This window comes from Panicum hallii, chromosome 5 (genome assembly GCF_002211085.1).
Source record: "Panicum hallii strain FIL2 chromosome 5, PHallii_v3.1, whole genome shotgun sequence".
NCBI classification, from domain to species: Eukaryota; Viridiplantae; Streptophyta; class Magnoliopsida; order Poales; family Poaceae; genus Panicum; species Panicum hallii.
In genome coordinates, this window is record NC_038046.1 from 52,572,679 (window position 1) to 52,592,152 (window position 19,474).

Genomic DNA, 19,474 nt, shown 5'->3' on the forward strand with positions numbered 1-19,474 from the left:
TGTCGTCCTCGTGAACAAGTACGATTGAAATCGAAAATAATCACTAATAAAGTGAACATTGTTGTAAACAGAAGTGGAGTCTCCCTGCCTGCCTCTCTTGGCAGCACCATTCTAGGGAGGGTCAACATGCTCCTGTATCATTTTCTTTGTTCAGCATGCAGAGCTCTACTTCCTGTAACTCTGTCGTTGCTTTTTCTTCCTGAAGGAAAAGGATGTGTAGTAATTGCCCTGACAATGCATTTTGGGAGAAAAGGATAGGAGTCCATCTACTGCCATCCTGCAGGATTGTATAGAGGTGTACGCTCCGGCGTACTAGCACGCATGGCACATGTTGCTTTCGGTGACTGCTTTAATTTATGGTAAGCAGTCTGACCTGAAACCTGGCCATGTTTATATGCATTTGACTTTGCCGGCCCTTGGTTCACGGATTTTGGCATGTTCTTTGGTACCCAGCAACTCCCGAAGAGAACGGAGGCGATGTGTGTAGCTACGCACCACATGTTGACTTGCAAAGTAGTAGTCTAATGAACGGAGAGAAATTTTCGGACATCCTGAAACCACTCTTGCGGCAGTACGTCTGCGCTAAACAAAGTTGCATTGTTCTCTCATTATTCAGAATGCTCATCTCCTTTCACTTAGCGAAGTTTTCGCAGTTGTGCTGTGCACCAAAATAAAGCTTTTATTTGGATCAGATGTCTTAATTAGTTCAGTATATATAATCAGAGCATCGGATTTCAAGCATCGTGGTAGCATACTTTGTCTAGAAAAAAATGTATCATGGCAGCAGCATCGCCACTCGGTTGGTGTGGAATCCCAACAGGAATTGCATGCTTAGTGTACCGATCGATCTGATCGGATTTTTCTTTCTTTTTGCGAGGATGGTAGCGTGTGCACACGGTTTTGCTGATGAGCTTCCATGATTAACGTTCTACGATGATCGGCGCATAAACGGATCGCTTAGACCAAGTGGATCGTGTGCTTGGAGAACAAGTCCAATGCCTGCATGCATGAACGCTTTCTTGTGACCTGGAGAAGGCTGGAAGCCGTGTTATCCGCGAGAGCACATGCCTTGCCTGCCCTCACCTAACTGCCAGTGGAAGCATATAGTACACCGCCGCTGACCGCCCGCTAAGCAGTCACCGACTCACTGCACACCGCGGCGCGCGGGAAGGAATTTGTGGCGCGTGACCGCCGGGGAATTTATTTGGCCGACGGATTCGGATTGTACCGTCAGGTACGTACGGCTCCATCCTGAAATCATGCCACAACTTGATATGATTCCACCCAGCGCCCCATCGTCGGCGTTCCCACTGCAAAAGGTCAACCACTTCAACTTACCATTGCACTGTTTTCTCGAAAACCCAGAAGAGCTACGCTTCATTGCATTAACAAGATAGAGTTCAGTTTACACATCGCGGAGCGTCACGCGCTCATGCTGGATTGACACGGGGTTGTCATTTACATAAACTAGAGACAACCAACTAACAGGAGACTACTAAACAGCAGACAAATCCCCAAGCTTTCGAGCTCCTGCCTTCAACCTGGACAAGTGCTCCATCACGCCAATTTTCGGCTGCGATTCCAACCTGGAGGACTTCAGAGCGGTGTAGCCGTGCACCCTTGCGCAGTTCCCCATCATCTATCTGGGTGTTCCGCTGTCGACCAGGGCCCTCCCAAAGGCACAATACAGACCGCTGGTGGAAAAGATGGCCGCCAAGCTGGCACCTTGGCAAGGACCTCTTATGAACAAAAGCGGTAGGCTCACTCTGATCAAAGCCCTCTCCACCATGCCGATCTACACACTGATGGCAGATAAGCTGCCACCGTGGGTCTTCAGAGAAATTGGACGGAGTTTCCTCTGGATGGGAACCAATGCTTCATGCCGAGGAAAAAGTGCAGTCGCCTTTCCTACCTGCTGCCGGCCGACGAGGTTTGGCGGGCTGGGTATCATCGATCTGAAGCTGGCCGGATTTTCTTTGCGCACGCGTTGGCTTTGGTTCCAGCGCACCGATGAAAACAGGGCGTGGTCCGCCCTGCAGCTTGATTTTGAGCCTGAAGTTCATGCGGTATTCAGTGCCTCGGTCACGGTCTCGGTCGGCAACGGCGAGCGCACCTTGTTTTGGTCTGATAACTGGATCAATGGGCGCTCGGTGGGGCAGATTGCACCGAACCTGGTCACAATGATCTCTAAGCGTATTGCCAGGCGACGAACGGTGGCGCAGGCTCCGAGTGGTCATCGATGGGTCAGAGATATCTCCGGTGGCCTGTCCATCCCGGTCCTGATGGAGTATATCAGGCTTTGGGGCCTGCTAGCTGACTTTCAGCTGGGTACCGGCCGGACCGGATTCATTTCGATGGCGTTAGTTGGACTGTGGATGGCAATTACACGGCAAGGTTAGCTTATGCGGCAATGCATCATGGAAGTATCTGCATGCAGGGAGCCACCCGTATCTGGAAGAGCTGGGCGCCACCAAAGGTGAAGTTCTTCACTTGGTTGGCAACGAAAGGGAAAATCTGGACGGCCGACCGACGGCGTCGACACGGACTGGACGCCCACGACACCTGTTGGCTCTGCGACCAGGAACCAGAGACGTGTGATCACATCCTGGTGAACTGCTCTTACGCCAAGCAACTCTGGTGGGATGCGCTCATCACTTTGGACTGCACCTGTTCCTTTGCTTCGCAACAGCTGACGCTACAGGACTGGTGGTCTCATGGCCGATGCCTGCAAGCGAAGGAGCGACGCAAGGGATTTGATACCCTCTTCATGCTGATCATTTGGCTCCTTTTGAAAGAGCGGAATGCCCGTCTCTTTGACCAGCGTTCTTCCTCTGCTGATCAGCTTCTGCAGCTCATCAAGCTCGAGATCAGGATCTGGGTGGAGGCGGGAGCAACTAACTAGATTGGTTTGTCTTAGACGTGAGGAGTAGGCTTGGTGAGCATTAGGCCGGTGTTTCTTCTTTGTTCCACGGCTTGCCGTTGGAGCTTGCCGAGCTTCCACCAGGGGTTGGGCCTTTGTAAAACTCCTTCATTCTTCTGCTTAATACAATGATGAGCAGCTCTTCTGCGTATTCGAGAAAAAAAATTCTCTTAGTATCACAGAGTGCAAGAAACCTTTTTTTTCTTTTCTTTTTTGTGAAAGCAAAGTGCAAGGACCTGCAGGATGGCAATGGTCGAAAGATCCTTTGCCATCCTGAAATGGGTTACGAAGAAATGCGGCTTCACATGAGATGAAGTAATGTACGAACTTCAGTTCGCGCCGTCCTGAAGATTACTACTCCCTCCATCCTCCATCCTAAATTATTAGTTGTTTTGACTTTTCTAAATTTATAATCTTTGTTGTACATATAGACATAATATATATAGGTAGATGCATATATAGTAAAACTATGAATTTAGAAAAGTTAAAATGACTAATAATTTAAAATGGATGGAGTAATTTCCTGCTGTTTAGATTCAGCTGAGTGCGGGAATTACAGAAACCTGACGCTGTGGGATTCTTGACATGATCGTTACGCAGTTGTTGATTTCATCTCCTCCATTCTTCACCGCATGGAGAGCGCGTGCCGAATCAGGCCGCGAGAGCGCTTACTTAGGGATGGGTGATTGGGTGACTGGGTGCTGAGCGAGACGCGCGCGCACATGGCCACCGGCGTCGCAGCAGCAGCGGTGGCGCGAATTTGTTCTAGCTGCGACGAGAATTCTTTCTTATCCAAGGTACTAGTAATCCATCCAATCATGAACACGAACATGCAGGCGCGCGCAAAAGTCAATCCTGGCCCAACCATCCACGCGCTGGCCAGTCGTCGCTTTCTCGCTCGCTCGCTGCAAAATACGAACGGGGAGTCGGGGACGCTCGACGCTGCCCTCCCCGGCCGGCCGGTACTCGCCTGACCGCCGGATTGATCGAGCAGTTGATTGGTGCTTGCAAGTGTCAGGGGCAACGTACACTATATATACGGCTCCTTGGTGACGATTCCTCGGCACCAACACACCCGGTCGTACGGCACCGAGCACTGGCAGCTAGCTGACATGGCGAAGATGCTCGCGCTCCTGATGATGACCCCGTGCGCCTTCTTCTTCTTCTTCCTCGGAGGGCCGTCGGTGGCGGCGGCTCAATGGACACCCGCCTTCGCCACCTTCTACGGCGGCAGCGACGCCTCCGGCACCATGGGTAAGCAAGCATCATATCCTGCTGCTCTTGCCATGTCTGTCTTTGCATTGATGAATTGGACGGATCCATCAGTTTGCGAATGCTAACATCTCTGATCCTCCGATCGATCACCAGGCGGCGCGTGCGGGTACGGCAACCTGTACAACGCGGGGTACGGGACGCGGACGACGGCGCTGAGCACGGCGCTCTTCAACAACGGCGCCATGTGCGGCGCCTGCTTCACCATCGCCTGCGACGCCCGGCGGTCGCGCTACTGCAAGCCGGGCGCCTCCATCACCGTCACCGCCACCAACCTCTGCCCGCCCAACTGGGCGCTGGCCGGCGACCGCGGAGGCTGGTGCAACCCGCCGCGCCGGCACTTCGACATGTCGCAGCCGGCGTGGGAGTCCATCGCCGTCTACCGCGCCGGGATCGTTCCGGTGAACTACCGCCGCGTGCCGTGCCGGCGCGCCGGCGGCGTCCGGTTCACCGTCGGCGGGCGAAGCTACTTCGAGCTGGTGACGGTGGCGAACGTGGGCGGCAGCGGCGTGGTGGCGCAGGCCTGGATCAGGGGCGCCCGGACGGACTGGATGGCCATGACCCGGAACTGGGGCGCCAACTGGCAGAGCAACGCCTACCTCAACGGGCAGAGCCTCTCGTTCCGCCTCCGGTCCGACGACGGCCGCATCGTCACGGCCAACAACGTCGCCCCCCCGGGGTGGTGGTTCGGCGGCACCTACACGTCCAATGCCCAGTTCTACTGACGACGCCCGATTCTATCTATTCTTGTGATTTTCTTGCATGTCTCTTTTTTTTTGTCTTCTTTTTCTTGGCTCTTTATTTTTCCTTGTCGTAAAAATGTGCAGTATATTTATGCATTATTATTGCTGACAAGGTATTGGTCGAGTCGACGTGGCATAGGATCAAAGGCCGCCCACGCATGCACATTCGCATGATCTTTTTAAGGGAAAAGGCCCATTATCCTGAGTGGGCCAAGGACGACCTCAGCGTGGCCGAAACGTAAACCTAGGCACGGCCCAATCTGCGGCCCAACTCCCTGCCCCACGGCCCTCGGGCCTCGCCGCTCCAGCAGGGGATCGGAGCAGGCCCGAATCTTCTGCAAAATCCAAGCAGGGGATTTCAAATCCTTGTTTGAATTGGCTTGTCGTCTCCCGGCCGATTTTCGCGCTTGCTAACTCAGCCGTGTCGTGTGCTCAAGAATCATCAAGCGCGGGCCGCTCAGGCTTGTCCGTCACGTCGGTCGCGAAGCAAAAGCCCGCGTGCCTTTTTCCTCGGCAAAGAGAGAGATGCCTAAGTAGGAATCCGATACTCGCAGTGGAACCAGATGCATATCAAGCACTATTTTATACGAGCTGATCTTGATCATGCCGGTGATCTTCAGAGCTGACCATACACCAACCGTATCCTCTCAGTTCCATGTCTTGACAGGACAGTCGCCGTTCTGCTAGGTAGCTCGGCGAAACAGGCACGGGCAACGCAAACTGCGCTGCGTTTCCTATGAATCGTCATCTGATGAAAGTTTGGAAGATGCCAAATTTTAAGCTAATAAGAAGTGCTACCTGACAGATTAAATTACGCGCTAGTGTCGCTGAACCGCCCTTGGACCATACGAGATCACCAGACCAGTAGAGCACCAGGCAGCCGGTTCGCTCACCGCCGCCGTCTCCATCGACAATGAAAATGACAAGAACCAGCCAACAAACGTGGTTGATGGAAACCAAATTGGCGGGGGCCCCGCCAGAGCACGATCCATCAAGTGATCATTCAGCTAGGAAGCCAACCACCCTACTTAACCATCGTGCTAATTTTGGATGAATTTTAGTCGTGTGATTTTGGCTGCGTTTGGTTCAGCTCTTTGAACCTGATTCTGCTTTTAGAAAGTAGAAGCTGAACAAAGAGGTTCAGCTTTTCTACAGCTGTGCTTTTCTATAGTACAAATTTGAAAGTAGCTTGTATCTTGCTTTTGCAGCTTTTCCGAATACACACCTACTATTGGTCACATATATATCCTTTCAGTTTTTTGTATATATAAGAAAATTAAGATTTTCATATATAGAAAAATAAAAATAAAAAGAATACAAAAAGTTAACTCCAAATATTTTCATATATATATATAAATAAAGATTTAAAGGAAAAAAAATTTGATCATCATAAAAAAATATTGTATACTGTCAATTTGCATAAAGATAATATATAATTTTTTCACAGTCGACAACTCATAGCAGTTTGAATCAAACGACTTTCAGCTTTTTCACAGCAGTCATCTGCCAGTAGATATGTGACAACAGCTTTTTCACAGCTCACAGCTGAACCAAACGCACACTTTAGCAGCCAGCGGCAGCGAAACTCTAAACTCAGAGGCTGGAAGTCTAGAACGCAGGAGTTCCACAGAAATAGCTTCGGTTTTATCCAAAGGAATTCCACAGGAAAGAACCCAATTGACCCGCTGCAGCGGCATCACCTAGGCCGCGGCGTCGACGTCGTGCCACCTGGACCACCCGCCGAAGTAGCTGTCCCACACGCCCTCGGCGAGCCTGTCCACCCGCATCGCCGCGACCTCCTCCTCGAGCGCGCCGTGCCCGGGCCGCGGCGCGCCTCCGGCCAGGCAGGGCGCGAGCGTGCCGGCGAAGACGACCTCCTCGCCGTCCTCATCCACGCCGTGCCACGCCGACCTGCGCAGGAAGCACCCCACCTGGACGCCACCGCCGTTGTCTGCGTACGCGCTCGCGTTGGCCTCGCCGATCACCTGGACCAGCCCGGCCTCGGGCTTCCCCTGGCGGCGGCGGCCGCCCGCAAGCACCACGGCCTCCACGGCGGCGTCCGCGGCGCCCCGCTCCTCGGCCGCGAAGAGCCCCGCTGCCGCGCAGCAGAGGGCGGTCGACGCCGCCAGCGGCAGGAGCGAGGCCGCGGCGCGCGGGAACGCCGCCCCCGCGGCGCCGCAGCACAGGAGCGCGGCGAGGCCGGCCGCGAGCGCCACAGGGGAGGAGGAGGCGGAGATGGAACTGTAGCAGCTCCGCAGCCGCGACGCGGCGCCGCAGAGAGCCCCGCGCACGGCGTCGCAGGCGGCGGCGGCGGCACGAGCGGCCATGGCTTGGTGCGCGCGCGGCCTGACGAGGAGCTCCGAGCGAAGTGGGAGTTTGGAGTGACGAGTTGATTAGCCGCGGGCGCATGGTTGGTTTATGGAGGAGGGGAACCGAGAACATATTCGCGGAGCGCACGGATGTGCCGGGTCGTGCTCATGCATGGCGTAATTGCCTCGCTTTTACGAATGGAGGGTGGAGGTGGGCGATCGGCACTGGACGAAGAATCTTTGTGCTCGTGGGAGCGCAACCGTTTACTCGTGACGGAACAACGAACTGGCACTTACAAAAAGCTTCAGCAGAAAGCCCATAGCCCTCCACAGTCCGGAGCCCACTACAGCTCCGGTCCGTGACGAGCCGGAAACGAACTCAAATTTAGTAGGCCGCTAACTGGATTGGGCTGGAAGGTATGGGCTAAAACTACAGCCCACTTGAAAGCCCATATAGCCTTTGGGCTGGCAAAGGCACTCGATCTGACAGAAGCCCACAACTGCCTCGCTCGTCGCTTCAGCGAGGTCGTCAACGAACGCGTCACGTTCAGTCTTCAGTGCTGTCGGTACGCCATGAACCGAGCGAGGTGCCGTAGCGGCGCGGCGCCGGCGGCGTCGAACCCGTCGAGCTCCGCCTCGGCCTTGGCGACGAGCTCGCCCGCGTACGCGTGCGCGCCCTCCAGGCCCAGCAGCCGCGGGTACGTGGCCTTCCCGGCGGCCGCGTCCTTGCCGACCGTCTTCCCGAGCTGCTCCGACGTGCCCGTCACGTCCAGCACGTCGTCCACCACCTGGCTCAGGAGGCCCAGGAAGTGCGCGTACCGGCGGACGCGCTCGGCCTCGGCGTCCCCGGCTCCCCCGACGATGGCGCCCGACACCGCCGCGGCCTCCACCAGCCGCGCCGCCTTGTGCACGTGGATGTACTCCAGCGCCGCCAGGCCCACGGAGGGGTCCCCCTCGGCCTCCATGTCCGCGACCTGCCCTGCCGCGACGCCGCCCACGCCCGCCGCGCTGCCCAGCTCCATGACGGCGCGGAGGGCGCGGTCCGCGGGGACGCCGGCGGCTGCGCTGCCCCGGGCCACGTGCTCGAACGCGAGCGCCAGGAGCGCGTCCCCCGCCAGCAGCGCCGTGGGCTCGCCGAAGGCGACGTGGTTCGAGGGCCGCCCGCGCCGGAGCGCGCCGTCGTCCATGCACGGCATGTCGTCGTGGATGAGCGACGCGGTGTGGATCATCTCGACGGCGCAGGCCACGGGGGTCGCCGCGGCCGCCAGCCCGCCCGCGAGCTCGCACGCGGCGATGGCCAGCGCGGGGCGGAGGCGCTTGCCGCCCGCCAGGACGGAGTAGCGCATGGACGCGCTCAGGGACGCGGGGCACCGCAGGTCCCGCAGGGCGACGTCCAGCGCGTCGTGCACGGCCTTGGCCTTGGCCGACAGGTAGGTCTCGAAGTCGAAGCCGCCGCCGCCGCCGCCGTTGCCGCTGCCATTGACGACGTCGACGCTCGTGGCTTTGGCGGCAGTGGAAGCATGGGCCGCGGCGCACCGGACGATGGGAACGGATCGCCTGAGCAGCGAAGTGGATGGTCGTCTTTGAAGACTGTAGAGCTTGAAGCTTTGGGATGGTGCTCCGTGCTGGATGAAGCAGGATGCCAACCTGTCCATGTGCACGCGTCGAGTGTCTCGGCCTACCAGGGAGAAGTGGAGACGGAGACTGGTAGAGAGAAAGAGAGGTGTGTTGGGACTCGGGCTTGCAACCATCTTCGGGACGAGCGCTTTAAATAGACACTGTGTTTCTTTCTGAACATTAGCTGGGCAGGCCTCGCTCCGGCCTTGGACAGCGCCTGTCCGAACGCTGGGGGCACACGCTGCTTGCCAACGTGGACAGCTGACACGACAGCTTCCCGCTGCTTGCCCGTTTCTGATCTGAGGCAGGTGAGAGGTAGCTCTCGATGCAGCTCTTGCATGCGATCGACGAGATAGAGATGGAGCAGGTTGGCTGGAGAACGGAGATGCTAGTCCGCGTCACACGTGGAACATGCGGCACTCTATTCTATTCTATTGCTATACTCTAAGGTCATTAAGGACCAAAAGCATACAATGGAAGAAGATCATCCTTTATTAAATACATATTGCCCAGCAGTTAACCTCCCGGCATCTCTTACAAAGGGACAAAATGATACGTGCAAATTGTGCGTCGTATGGGTGGTAATGTATCATGACCCTAATTAATTTCAGCGCACCGCGCCTCATCTCACCACACCCGAGCGCTCACCAGCATCGTCACGGCAAGAGATGATGTCAAGGTGGGAGGGCACGATCCACTCGATTTCGTAGGATCAAGCGGCCGTCCCACATCTGGAGCGAATATTCACTTCCTAAATAGCACCGGCTCTACGCTCGTGTACCAAACATAGGACAAGCTAGCTCCACCTCAGTCTGCTCCCGAACCAAACACTACACTACCTAGCTACCTAGCTACCTAGCTAGTAGCTCTACGTCGGCGCGATGGACGTTCCGATAGAAAGAGTCATATCCCGCCCTCGAGATGCATAGGTAACGTGGTATGGGGGCGTGGGCCTTCAAAAGGTTACCAACTTTTGGATTTCAAATGCGTTTATTTTCGTACCACGTGATAAAGATGGACAAGAAGTTGGGACCCCGCAAGCCTGGCTGCAGGAGGATTATTGGCGAATCAGCCATGAGCCAAAGCTGGAGGAGGAAGACAAGATGGTTAGAATTATAGGTACCCCCGGCAGAGCCAACACATCAGGTGGTGTTCCGAAAAGTTGTGCAGGCTAGGTAAAGTGAGTCCAAGATGGTTCGATCGCTGAGCTAACGTGACTTTGGCGTGTGTAAGGCTAATTTTAATGGAAATATTACAGAAGTGTTATTAGCATTAAATGTCATACCACATCAGCAAATTCGCTGAGATGATAGAATTATTTATAAGTAGAGAGGAGGAGTTTCATGGAATAACAGAGGAGTATCATCACCATAATACTCCTTCGGCACAATTATCAAATTTCTAATCCTGATACGTATACGATGATACTCCTCACTGAGACAGGTCTAATGGCAAATTGGCAAGTCGAGTCGTGACTTGTGAGCGAGTAGTTGGAGCACGTGTTCCCCGTGAGGTCACAGAGCGTGGCTGTCGAGGCTTTTTTTTTTACCGTAAACGTTTATTTGGTCAATTGCAATGCAACGGGACCGGGGTACAGCATTCTGAAATGCTGATTGCTAATTGCACCTAAAGTTCACAGACAATATATAAAACTTCAACCGTTCAGCGAGCAGACGGCTGAATTTTCTATGGAGATTTTTGTTTCGATTCTGCTAACGTCATTCTACATTTCTACGCTTGACAGTTGATGCCCGTGCCTTAATGGCTTAAACGATGGATGATCACGCATACGGATGATGATACACACACGCAAAATAAAAAGGAAAACTTTATTTGCCAAGACCTGCAGGCAAGCAGAAGGTGGTTGCGGTCCAGATGACCTGCATGTCTTCAGTTCTTCTCGCTTCATCATGTATGACATGGACACTAGCAGTGCACTTGTTCAGACTTGAGAGCTTTAGCAGGTCTGCTGCGTGCCGTCGGAGAGGTGGAGCGTGCAGCCTTTGGGCGTCATGCAGCAGTTGCACCTCGCCGGGAGCTTCTCGGCGCCGGAGGACGGGCAGGTCACGTAGTCCACCTCAAGGCAGTACTGGGGGCAGGCGACGGCGCCCTCCATGCCCTCCTGCCCCTGCCCCAGCAGCACCGCACCTGCAGCCAGAATCGCAGCCATCATCGTGAGGCAAAGACACCCCACTGTGCGCATTCTTGTTTCAGAGAAACGACAGTGAAAATTCAGGTTGCCAGTGTCCCTCCGTGCGTGCTCGATCAGGATCGGTTTACTACATCGCGAACAGATCTTAAACGCTTGTTCAGTCTACTGCACAAGAAAACGCACTTGGTCGATAATGGCCATTATGAACGGAATGTTCAGTCGGTGCACTAAAAAGATCACCTAAAATCTGAACTTAGGTTGCAAAGATGGAATACTAACAAAATACAGAAAAATTAAAACATCTAAAATCAAACTCTTCCAACTAATAATCACTCAATCCGTGCCCGTAATAGTCTGAGGAGTTTACGGATTCAAGGCTCTGATCGAACTGTTACCGATTAGGAGGAGGGCGCAGGTGATGTGGACCCTGGATGCAGCCATGGCTTTCTCCTCTTGAGCTGACGAGCTTGTTAGCCCCGGCGATTTAGGGTCCGGCCGGCGGTGGTGCCTCTACCCATTCGGCTGACGGCCTCTTTTGTGCTGGCCCAGAGCCTTACCTCTCGGAGTGCTGCTATGCGCACTAGCGTCGACGTTGAAACGCAGAGTTTCTCCTACTTTGAAGTCAACTAAGTCAGGCCTGAATTGTTGGCCACATGCTCCACTTTATCCTGGATGTATCTGCCGATCTTTTTGATCTTGGGCTAGAACCCTCATTGTAATGGTAAAAGAAAAAATGGTTTGGTTTGACCGAGGAATAATTGAAAGTGGTCGATCATGAACACCAAACTTCATTTGTTTTGCTGAAACTTACCCTGCATGTAGCTTTGTTTGTTTGTTTATGGCAAGCTCATGGCGTCACTGGTGATCTCACCTGCCGCTGCCGAGGAGCACGCCACAATTGGTGGAGGCTACTCCAGACTCCAGAGTGTGCTAACACCATCCTCGTGGTTTCGGCAAGGATATTTCTCTACCAAATCTCACCGTCTCGTCAACTACCACGTCGATCTGCTGGTGTTTCAGTCCTGACCTAGCGATCGATCTTTTTCAGGAACAATCGCTGGAACGAAATTCCACGCCGTTTCCCGGCATCGTGGCCGGAGCAAGCATTTTCCGGAGCTACGGGACAAGCGCCGCCGTGAGGACGAGCAGGGGCGGCCGGCTCACCGCGAGTTGGCGACAGTGACGGCTCGGGCCGGTGACTTTTCTCTGCCGGACTTCATGACGACGGCCACCGCAGCAGCGCTCGCGAGGTCACGTTGTTTACGTTATCTCATCTGGTCTCGCTATAAGTAGGGAGCCACGCTTGTTTAATGACATACTCCATCAGCTCCCAAATAGTATTAGCAAGTGTCCCTCGACCAGAGTCAGGCAGAGCTTGCAGCCACAGTCAGCAATGGCGGCCGCCGCCGAGGTGGGAGGGGACAAGTACCGCTCCTTCATCCACGGCGAGAGCGAGAGGGACACCGTGTGGAGGCACGGCGCGCCGCCCAACTACGATGTCGTCAACAAGCTCTTCGAGGCGGAGCGGACGCAGGTACGCGCCGATTCGGGGTCTGTCCATTTCCGAGACAAGTCTGTCCGATGGATCATCGATCGATCTTGCTTGGACTGTGTCATCTAGGTGTGGCCCGAGGGGTCCCTGGAGGAGAAGGTGCAGCGGCTGCTCAAGACCTGGGAGATGGAGCTGGTCCACAAGGTGCGCCCCGAGGACCAGAAGACCGTCAACTCCGCCAAGTACACCGCCAGCACCAACGGTGAGATGCGCCGGCCGGTCGCCGCCGCCGGAGCTTCTAGTTCCATCCATGGCTGAAGGCCGTGACACGCTCCGGTGACTCGCCTGCAGGGATGAAGGCCCTGAGCCGGGCCGAGGTGATGGCCATCGGCGGCTACAACAACTTCCTGCGCACCAAGCTCCCCCCCGAGCACCGCATCTTCGACCCGGACCAGGAGACGCTCGAGTCCTCCATGGCCACGTTCCTGACGGCCTTCCCGCGGGGGTTCGCCATCGAGGTGCTCGACGTCTACAGCGGCCCGCCCAAGATCGCCTTCAAGTTCCGGCACTGGGGTTACATGGAGGGGCCCTTCAAGGGCCACCCGCCGCACGGCCAGCGCGTCGAGTTCGTCGGCGTCTGCATCTTCCATGTGAGTTGCAGTTACAGCATCGATCGGCGCCTCTGCATTCTCGATCGACGCTGCATCCGCTCGAAGTTCAGACAGACTACATAACAGAGCATTCACTGAATTTCTGCCTGCGATGTTGCAATGCTTGCTAGGTTGACGAGGAGATGAAGGTGGAGAAGTCGGAGTACTTCTACGAGCGCGGCAACTTCCTGGCCAGCTTCTTGAGCCCGCCCGATGCCGCGTCAGGTTCAGGCTCAGGCTGCCCGGTGATGCAGGCGGACTGAATGAATGCATCGAACAGCGAGCGTGTTTGGACTCTGGAACGGCCAAATTCAGTGTATCGCAGCTGCTTTCTGATTGATGATAATTCCGCGTGGCATGAAATAAGCGTGAAATTGGATGAAAAAGTTTGTTTGTTCTCGCAAGAGAAGAAGAGTAGCTTGGTGTTTGTCTGCCACACAACCTTCCTTGCTCCGTATGGATACGTCATGGTGCCAGCCCAAGGCTGAGTTTTAGAATGGCGAAATGACGTAACATGATTTATTAGTGTGCCGCCACCAATTATTGCGAAGAAATCTATGACGACGGCGTTCAAAGCTTGACTCACCATATTTTTTTTTTAAAAAAAATTGATGATCGACTCACCATATTTGTGTCATCTGTTGCATCCTCCTTGTCACTTGGTTTGTACCAATATATTCCAATGAAAAAAAAAATCAAACGAGCTAGGTTCCCATAGAAATGGCTCTTTCAAAAATCAGCAGTTGTTTTGCCAAAAAAGAGCGCTGCCAAATCATATGAGAGAGAAAAGCAGAGGCGAGACCCTCAAACTCATAAGAAACAAGACATGAGACTAACATAGGAACTACTGTCACAGATTTGCCTTAAAAAATTCTCGTGTTCCTTTCCTTCCAGATGTTCCAGGCCGTGTACATTAGCAAAGCTGCAACATGTCGCCGCTGATCTTTAGGGAGCGGCCGCAAAGTAGACGTCCACCAAACCTCAATGTCCACCCCTCTCCGGCTTCTTCACCAAATCATTGGACCATACCCGCAAGAGAAACCAGGCTTCCTGTGCAGAAACACGATGAAGACAGAGATGAGCCGTTGTTTCTGGCTCTTGATCACACAGAGGACAGTTCGGATCACATGGCCATGCCCTCTTGAGCAGCCTATCTGTAGTGAGGATTTCGGACTGAACCAAAAGTCAAGCAAAGAATTTGTGCTTCCCCTCGCCATGCGCTCTCCAGAGGTAGCTTCCCTAGAAGCTGCAAATCCCTATGAGATCTCACAGGCCAAAGCAAGAAGTGTACCAAATGCTACAAAAACTAGGAACCATACCTTGATGACTGATGTGGTGCTAGAGGTGTGAAGTCACGTCTCTCTATTTTAAAGCTTCTTTGCTTAAAGGCTTCTCAACGTGGAGGCAGTTTTGATCAATTCAACTCCTCCTGCCATGACACGTCAGTCAACGATTCCGCCGCCGCGTCACCAACTTCTGCCACGTCGCCTGAAAAATCAGAACTCTCCTTTCTGTGGCGTCCTCCGTCCTGGACGGGCAGCGTCACCGCCGAAGCATGGAGCCATGAAACCGAGTCACCGGCCTGCTCTCCTGCTTGCCCGCCGCGTTTGCCAGCCGTGGCGCGCCGCACGGGTCCAGCGCGTGGTACCCCACGCCGACGGGTAGCGCCGACCATGAGCGGCGTCCGCTCCTGCTACACGGCCAACGCGCTGAGCGGATTAAGCCACAGACCAAACCAGGCGGCACCCCCGCCGCTCGAGCCTGCGCCACCGCCTCCCGCTCCCACTCCCACTCCCACCGGTGGTCCGCAGCGCAGGCTGCGTCTCCCTGCCGAGCGCCTCCTGCCGGTGCAGCAAGCGATGTCGAAGCGCAGCAGGCGCTTGTCTTCGCGCTGCGACATGGCGCTCACCATTCTCATACCCCGACCCCCTTGACCACCAACCGCTCGATCAAATGCGCGACCCGGCCCGTCGCCTCTTTCACGTTGCCGCGCAGCTTCCCTTCCGCCTCCGGCCGCAACGAATCGTGAATCTTCCCTACTTGGCCGGTAATCGCTGGAAATCTGCAGTTTTCCACGTCGTCTTGCACGCAACAATGGTGCTGGGCGGGAGGTTGAAGAAGCGGATGCCAAAGCCATGTCTCCATGCTGGCAAAATCGCCGGGTAAAACCGGTTACTGAATCTTTTGAGGGTGAAACGAGTCGTGTACGAGGCATTGAGCAAACAAAGTGGATTGTTTGGGTAGCAAAATCGTCTTGTTTCCTACGGAAAACAGAGCCCAAGATTTGTTTCAATCACCATTTAACCGCGACTGATGAGACATCATGCAGTAAACACCAGATCCTCCATGGTATGGAGGATTGAGAGCAGATGACAAAACAAAGGAAACAAAGGACAAGAGAGGAACAAGGAGGCAAGCATCTGCATGACCGGACGCAGCATGTTTGGTTGGTCACTCACTGCCCAACCTATCCGCCCGGCCAGCCGCTGGTCATCCACTGGTCACGCTCAGAGCAGCTCTCCTCCGAACAAAACCACGCGAGGGACAGACGCTGGACTCACAGGGAGAACCCATGCATGGCCGGTCCGATGGAGCCAGAGGGACGGGACGCAGCCGGGAAACCTCTCTTGGTAAGGGTGTCCGGGAGCAGCGGCGGTGATAGCCATGGCAGCGCCGCCTCCTCTTCGATCGCGGTGGTCGTTGGCAGCACCGCCGTCGCCGTCGCCGGATCCTTCGAGTTCGGATTGTCGGTAAGCCTGCGTTTATTTGTGATATTTACCTGTTGCCGTTTTTCACATTTTTTTCTCGCAAAAATTGACGTTTGATTTCGGCTTCGTACTACGCTGAGCTCTGCAGATCGGCTACTCATCGCCGTCTCAGCTGGGTATCATGCGTGATCTCCACCTCTCCTTAGCTGAGGTAACCTCCTCCTGTAAACGATGGTTCATCTTGGTGCCATAGCTGAACCCACGCTTAAGCATCCCGTGACAAGATATGCTGATCTGCTCATGTGCACATCGCATGCAGTACTCTGTCTTCGGCTCGATCCTGACCATCGGAGCAATGCTGGGCGCCATTATCAGTGGCTCCATAGCAGATCGAGCTGGTCGAAGAGGCGTAAGTGTTAACTGCACCATCAAACTTCACCTTGTACAAAGACAAAACAGCCAGCCAGAGTGATCGTTTCATTTGTATATATGCTCCATTGATTTGTGCATAACCTCTTGAACGTCGTGGAACGCAGGCAATGGCAATATCAGATGTTATCTGCACTCTTGGATCTCTTGATAGCCTTTTCCCAGGTTTCACTCCACTTTTAGTTTTCCCATGTATCTTTTACTTCTTAGTTCATCTGATAGGTTGCTTTCACATATTTCTCCGTAGAATTGTTGGTGGCTTGACACTGGAAGGGTGTTAATCGGATGTGGAATTGGAGTTCTTTCATATGTGGTGATTACAATAAGGAACTCCATCTTGTTATTTTTTTGAATGAATTTGGTTTGAATTTTTTTGTACCTGAACAGGTTCCAGTATACATATCAGAGATAACACCGAAGAACCTTAGAGGAGGCTTCGCAACTGTAAATCAGGTTTGTATTGAACTCAATCAGGGTAGACTTTTATACTGACTGTTCAGAGCTAGCTTTATCTCAAAGAAAAAGAGAAAAAAAACTCCTCCGTTCATGCAGTTTATGATATGCTGTGGAGGGTCGCTTGCCTTTGTTCTTGGGACCTTTATCACCTGGCGTACCTTGGCAATTGTTTGTAAAGTAGTTTGTTTCAATCTATCCTTCTACAGTCCCTACAAAAACTAGAATACATTTTACTAGGTCTAAATCTGACCAATTTTAATTGACCTTTATTTTCCTAACAATATCTCCTTCGAATTATGCACATTTGAAAATAAGACTAATGTAGTAATATAGATGAACGATAAATGCTACCTTTTCTGTTGTAGGAGTGGCACCATGTTTATTGCAGCTGGTTGGCCTTCTTGCGATTCCTGAATCCCCCAGATGGCTGGTAAGTTGCTTTTCGAGATCCATTTGTAATTGACAAAATCTCTTTTATTAGAAGACACAAGTTTTGGGTAGCATTGATAGACTTTAATATGGTCATTGGAGCACTCATTTGACATCATATGAGGATCATATGCAAGGGAACGTACTTTGAAGTTTCAGTTAGTTAAATAAAAAGATTCAGCTTCTGGCTTAATGTTAGAAGTTATAAAAAAATCTGCATATATTACCAATCGAGAAAGTGTAAGTTTGGTTATTCTTATGATCATGGTTGCTTTTCTCTAAGTTCCGTATTCTTTAGCTAAAGAGTATATAAGCTCTTCTCAAAGTGAAATCTGATAGAAAAAAAATGAAGTATTTCAGGCTAGGTCTGGATACCCAGGTGCATTTGTGGCAGCATTGCAGAAGCTAAGGGGACACGGAACTGATATATCTGAAGAGGCCTCAGAAATAAAAGTATGAAACTATTGGAGTTAAAAACAATCCTCCAACTCATGTACTACTTTATGGCCTTATGAATTCTATAATCTAATGTACAGGTTTTCACAGAAAAGCTTCATCGCTTACCAAAGTCGAAGATGCTGGACCTGTTTCAGAAGGATTACATTCATGCAGTTACAGTGAGTATCTTAAAAATATGCCGTTCTACATAGAAGGAACATGTTTCTGTTTTTTTTTCTAAAAGATCAGTTCTGTGGTCAGGTTGGAGTTGGGCTAATGGCCTTTCAACAGCTTGGGGGAGTAAATGGCATTCTTTTCTATGCCAGTGAAGTATTTGTTTCGGCCGGTAAGGAAAAATGACAACTTATTGCCTTAGATCACCTACAGTTGTTTTGTTATTAAAGAGAAATGTTTACCGCGGATCACACTGGGGCACTACACTAACACTCCTGATACGGATCAGGTTTCTCGTCAGGGAACACAGGAACGGTCGCCATGGCCATTGTACAGGTTACTTTATCAAGCCCCTTGCCAGCTCATGTGCTTCTAACTGAACTCAGGCATATGATTGGACTTTTGAATTTTCAGATTCCGATGATCGGATTAGGGGTTCTTCTGATGGACAAGGCTGGAAGGAGGCCACTTTTGATGGTAAAATAATTATACTTGGAACTTGAAAGGCAGTAATGAATTATGACCACAGTAATATTTATGCTGCAACATTTCAGGTCTCTGCAGCTGGGACATGCTTGGGATGCCTACTAGTTGCTTTGTCATTCTTATCTAAGGTTTGGACTTTCTGATATCGATTGCGTCATTGTAAGGAGGTCGACCCAAGCCATCCTTAGGCTCAACCAGTGGTATTTCTCTTCCTGGAACAGGAACAGCACTGGGAAAGGGACTTGAACGTGTTCGCTTTGGCTGGCCTTCTGGTACATACTGCTACTTGAGTGCTGTTCTTTATTCTCCATTACCGGCAGAGAGGTCGCGCTCTCACAGACATTCACTTGGAGCTGTTGTTCTGAAGTTTTTTGCTGTTTGCAACCAGGTTTTCATTGGATCCTTTTCACTGGGCATGGGGGGGATACCATGGGTCATAATGTCGGAGGTACATTTTCTACTGTAACTTGAAGAAACATGAGATTACTGACCAAAACAAAATATTCAGAACTGGTAGACTCAAAAGAATGCTTGTAACAGATATGAAATTTACTACACTCTTCACTGATTATGCAGATCTTTCCTATAAACATGAAAGGATCAGCAGGAAGCCTTGTGACCTTAATAAACTGGCTCGGTTCATGGATCGTCTCGTACGCCTTCAACTTTCTCATGATGTGGAGCACTTACGGTAAATTAAGGCAGCAAGCAGAAGAAAATTTTGGTCGAATTGTTTGCTGTTGCTGATGTATGTCTGTGTATACCTTGGACGATGCAGGGACATTCTTCATCTTTGCGAGCATTTGCGGGATCACAGTTGTATTTGTGGAGCGGTTAGTGCCAGAAACTAAAGGAAGAACCTTAGAAGAGATTCAGGCCTCCATGAGCTCGTCCTTGACGCCCTTTCATAAATGATTTTACGTTTTTTTAATCTGAAATAGCATGTTCCCTGGATACTGTATGTTTAGTTTGAGTGATTGCCAGGGTTCCAGTCTATTGTACACAGGAAAATAATGTACATTATATTCCCCAATAACATATGCACACTGGATTTTGAACAGCAAAACAGCCTGTCACTGATTTGTGAACCTGTCACGAGTCTAGTGGTTTGTAAGCGAAGAACTCATGCAACCTACCCGGCTTCTAGAAGAGTTGGAAATGTTACTGGATGCTAACAAGAGGAGAGCACTTCAGTATTG

General features: G+C 52.3%; 5 protein-coding genes and 1 pseudogene across 5 annotated transcripts; 3 read left to right on the forward strand and 3 right to left on the reverse strand.

Moving 5' to 3' along the window:
* Nucleotides 1-3,988: 3,988 nt before the first annotated feature.
* On the forward strand, nt 3,989-5,047 carry LOC112893673 (expansin-A8-like). The gene is made up of 2 exons (XM_025961127.1): nt 3,989-4,174; nt 4,289-5,047. Exons 1-2 carry the CDS (start codon nt 4,033-4,035, stop codon nt 4,915-4,917), a joined length of 771 nt encoding a protein of 256 aa, XP_025816912.1. The 5' UTR covers nt 3,989-4,032; the 3' UTR covers nt 4,918-5,047.
* Nucleotides 5,048-6,399: 1,352 nt separating this feature from the next.
* LOC112891913 lies at nt 6,400-7,418 on the reverse strand. The gene has a single exon (XM_025958916.1). It carries the CDS (start codon nt 7,260-7,262, stop codon nt 6,636-6,638), a length of 627 nt encoding a protein of 208 aa, XP_025814701.1. The 5' UTR covers nt 7,263-7,418; the 3' UTR covers nt 6,400-6,635.
* A 52-nt stretch (nt 7,419-7,470) lies between these two features.
* On the reverse strand, nt 7,471-9,002 carry LOC112891911 (geranylgeranyl pyrophosphate synthase 7, chloroplastic-like). Its single transcript, XM_025958915.1, has one exon. The coding sequence runs from the start codon at nt 8,993-8,995 to the stop codon at nt 7,799-7,801; it is 1,197 nt and encodes a 398-aa protein (XP_025814700.1). The 5' UTR covers nt 8,996-9,002; the 3' UTR covers nt 7,471-7,798.
* Nucleotides 9,003-10,501: 1,499 nt separating this feature from the next.
* LOC112895502 (proteinase inhibitor PSI-1.2) lies at nt 10,502-11,628 on the reverse strand. The gene is made up of 2 exons (XM_025963452.1): nt 11,409-11,628; nt 10,502-11,009 (listed from the first exon to the last, which is right to left on the reverse strand). Exons 1-2 carry the CDS (start codon nt 11,452-11,454, stop codon nt 10,819-10,821), a joined length of 237 nt encoding a protein of 78 aa, XP_025819237.1. The 5' UTR covers nt 11,455-11,628; the 3' UTR covers nt 10,502-10,818.
* A 682-nt stretch (nt 11,629-12,310) lies between these two features.
* Nucleotides 12,311-13,691, forward strand: LOC112894249 (pathogen-related protein-like). Its single transcript, XM_025961892.1, has 4 exons — nt 12,311-12,547; nt 12,635-12,767; nt 12,857-13,155; nt 13,287-13,691. The coding sequence occupies exons 1-4, from the start codon at nt 12,407-12,409 to the stop codon at nt 13,416-13,418; spliced, it is 705 nt and encodes a 234-aa protein (XP_025817677.1). The 5' UTR covers nt 12,311-12,406; the 3' UTR covers nt 13,419-13,691.
* Nucleotides 13,692-14,781: 1,090 nt separating this feature from the next.
* On the forward strand, nt 14,782-19,328 carry LOC112894015 (annotated as a pseudogene).
* Nucleotides 19,329-19,474: the final 146 nt, after the last annotated feature.

Coding starts and splice junctions, on each gene's coding strand:
- LOC112893673 (XM_025961127.1), top strand. CDS start 4,033: ATGGCGAAGATGCTCGCGCTCCTGATGATGACCCCGTGCGCCTTCTTC. Junction 4,175..4,288: donor CGACGCCTCCGGCACCATGG/GTAAGCAAGCAT, acceptor ATCGATCACCAG/GCGGCGCGTGCGGGTACGGC.
- LOC112894249 (XM_025961892.1), top strand. CDS start 12,407: ATGGCGGCCGCCGCCGAGGTGGGAGGGGACAAGTACCGCTCCTTCATC. Junction 12,768..12,856: donor GTACACCGCCAGCACCAACG/GTGAGATGCGCC, acceptor ACTCGCCTGCAG/GGATGAAGGCCCTGAGCCGG. Junction 13,156..13,286: donor TCGGCGTCTGCATCTTCCAT/GTGAGTTGCAGT, acceptor AATGCTTGCTAG/GTTGACGAGGAGATGAAGGT.
- LOC112891911 (XM_025958915.1), bottom strand. CDS start 8,995: ATGGTTGCAAGCCCGAGTCCCAACACACCTCTCTTTCTCTCTACCAGT.
- LOC112891913 (XM_025958916.1), bottom strand. CDS start 7,262: ATGGCCGCTCGTGCCGCCGCCGCCGCCTGCGACGCCGTGCGCGGGGCT.
- LOC112895502 (XM_025963452.1), bottom strand. CDS start 11,454: ATGGCTGCATCCAGGGTCCACATCACCTGCGCCCTCCTCCTAATCG. Junction 11,010..11,408: donor CTGCGCCCTCCTCCTAATCG/GTAACAGTTCGA, acceptor TTCTGGCTGCAG/GTGCGGTGCTGCTGGGGCAG.